Raw genomic sequence first — 3118 nt, forward strand, 5'->3', positions numbered from 1 at the left:
TGAAACACAGAGACAATCCCAACTGAAGATATTGATTAACATAGATCAAGACAAAATACTGAAAAAGAGGTGATAAATCTGAAATCCCTGGACTTCAGCAAGATTAGAGATTCTTTAAATCCCATCCCTTAAAGGATTAAATTCAAGCTTTGTTTTTTAAACAATGGAAAACTTGAGATGCTAATGAGGTGGCCACAGAAGGTAGAGTGCAAAGGCACCTGAAAGACAGACAGGGAACCTTGCTCTATCACTGCTGGAAAGAGAGGTAATTCCTGTCTGAACCTAATGCATCTTCTGAAGCTACAAGAAAGACTAACTGCAGATAACAGTATGGACCACTAAGGAGGATTAGGCTGAGATGCCAGTGCAGGTGGGTTTTTTGTTTTAAAATGCTGGACCATCGAAACACTACTTTTCGCATGCAATACAGTCTTATTATTTTGGGAGAACACCCAAGCTTAATTTCAGCCTTCTTTTTTCAAGCTACAAAATAAGGCTCCACTATTACAGCTTAGGAATGTTAAATTTTTAAGTTAGCGCTGCTTCACAATAATTTTTAAAGCATTCACACATTGTTGAGTTTAGGCAAGTGATATCAAAAGGAAGAGAGACTTAACTATTAATAAGCACAAGCAACAGCTCTGTAAGCTCAATGAGCTTTTTGGTAGCTTTATTACTGGAACCATATTTTATGGCAGTAATTTCTTCTTTCAAAGGTACAACACTCCACGTACTCAATAAGGAATAGACATTGTCCTCTCAAAACTTAACTAAAACTTCCTGTTAACATGAGAAACAAGAGTTAGGCTTACCTTATCAGCACACATTGCCACTTTAATATCTTGTTTTGTAATCTCATAATGTCTTATATTCCGCACATAATTCCCAACCAATTTTAAGATGTCTGCAGAAATGTATTCTAATACTGCCACTATGTAAACAGACACCTGGTGGTCAATTTTGTAGCCTAGAACTTCCTGAAAGGAAAAAAATAAGCGTTTCCAATGTTACTCAGTTGATGAAATACACACTGGTTACAACTAAAACCAGTAAGTTTAAGACCCTACTCAATTAACATTCACCACATATCTACAGTCTACTTTAGTAATAGAAACACAGTAGCCTGTAGGCCTAGAGAAGAAACAGTGTCATTCTAGATGCTGCTCTATTAACTGTGGATGTGACAACAGCCAATGACTGTCCCAAAAACCTCACTTAAACATTTAGGGCTATCTCCAGAAGTTTCTTGAGCATTTTCTCAGTCATGCAAAATGAAACAAGAAAAATCAAATTCATAGCAAGGAATTCTTGGCTTTGTCCAATAGAAAATTAGCTAGTTTTTAAGTGAAAAAAATATATACAATTAACTAAACTGGAACACTTAAAATAAAACTTTGTACCAAACACAGATATTCTTATTCCTTTTTGTTTACATTTCAGGGAGCATACAGACATTACATGAAACAAAGGTGTCAACTTCTAATTGTATTCTAAAAGCAAGATTAAATCACTGCGTACCTTTAATAAGGGATGGATTTTTTCTACTGGGAGAGATAACGGATTTCTTCGTTTCCTCTTCTCAATAGCAGACTGGGCATCAGCTATTGCCCACTTATCAATAGGATGGGGAAAACTTTTTTGAACGCGATCCTTAAAGAAAACAGGACTAAAGGGTAAATGCACAATCTGAATGAGCTTAGTAATATTACTACATTATCAAATCACTTTCCATTACTTAACAAAGAAATGTTTGCTAATGTTAGTATTTCAACTATAAAAGCTTGTACAACATGCGTAAATTTTATCATTTTGGTACAATGCTGCTCACTACATTCATAAGGCTGTATCAGAATATCATTATCATAGAGTAATCTAGTGCTCAAAATTTGAGAAATGGCAGAATTAAGTTGCCATTGCAGGCACGGTTTGCTCCCCTTGCGCACGTGCCTGGTAATTCAGCATTTAAATACATGACTACATTTTATCCTAGTACTTTATTCCCTGTACAGAACGGTCACTGAATGAGATATGAGCTTTCTGTTTCTCCTTTACTGATCAGCACGTGGTCCAGATTGTATACATGCAAACTGCTCTGACAATGCCAATGAACATAACAGGAAAAGAGAAAGTCCAACAGCACCCACATATTTCAAAACAGTTTCATAGTCCACAGTTGGACCATATATGCCCCAGTTTATTTACTCCTTCCAGCAGTCAGGGTGCCTGAGGACACCTACACTCTCCCATGTATTGAATAACCCTCCTGCTGGAACTCACACACAGGTCTCTGGAGGTTCAAAAGCTTCATTGTTTTTGGTAGCCCTGGTGTTCACAGATGCTAGAAATGTAATTTCTCAGATAACTTCACATTTTATTTTTTCAGACCACAGTTCCCGCTGACTGTTTCGGTTGCAAGTGCTCACTTACGTAAATATGACCCCCATTTGAGCAACCATGAAATGAGGAAGATGGAAGTTAATGACCACTTACAAAGAGCTGGTACAGGACAAAGTACACAAACAAAAACTTCCTGACAAAAAACTGGGACAGAATACAATTCTATAAAGGTGGCACCCAACTTTCCAAAGTACAGGCTTTTCTTTTTCTCCCCTCATCATAACACTTCTGCAAAAGGAAAGGAGAGGTCCTACCAAAAAAAAAAAGTCTCATTCACTATCTAATACCAGTTCACTCCCCTAACATAGTCCAGCCTGCTGATTGAACGATGAAGGTATCCTGGGGGAAAAAATAAACGTGTATGACCATATAATTAAAGACAGCATCATTATGCATAAACACAAAGGGTGTAAATTGAGGTTGCTTGATCGTCTCTAGGTCTTGCATTTCTCATCCTGACTTCACAGCCATAAGACTCATAATGCAACGCTGTGTGTAAAGTTTTTTGTTAGCATTGTTTAAAACACAGCATTAAACAATCTTCCACAAACCTCTTGTCTCTTGAGCTGCCAGACCAGAATGATGTTGCAAAACAGGCCAGCCATTAAAGGGGACACTGGAACACCATTAGAGGTGTCAGTGTTCAAAAGAGAAGAGGAAGGATGAAATTCATGAATTTTGAACTCAGAGACAGCTACCTTTTTTTTTTTTTAAGGAGGTT

General features: G+C 37.3%; 1 protein-coding gene across 1 annotated transcript in view; it reads right to left on the minus strand.

Annotated features, from left to right (window-relative positions):
- SOS1 (son of sevenless homolog 1 (Drosophila)) overlaps positions 1-3118 on the minus strand; it is a 53668-nt gene that overhangs the window by 39022 nt on the left and 11528 nt on the right. The window contains exons 4-5 of the mRNA XM_009333731.1: positions 1519-1650; positions 813-977 (exon numbers count right to left, since the gene is read on the minus strand). Coding sequence (XP_009332006.1) covers positions 813-977; positions 1519-1650 — 297 coding nt within the window. The remainder of the gene's footprint in view (positions 1-812; positions 978-1518; positions 1651-3118) is intronic.

This window comes from Pygoscelis adeliae, unplaced genomic scaffold, assembly GCF_000699105.1.
Source record: "Pygoscelis adeliae isolate BGI_AS28 unplaced genomic scaffold, ASM69910v1 Scaffold621, whole genome shotgun sequence".
In the NCBI taxonomy this organism is placed as follows: Eukaryota; Metazoa; Chordata; class Aves; order Sphenisciformes; family Spheniscidae; genus Pygoscelis; species Pygoscelis adeliae.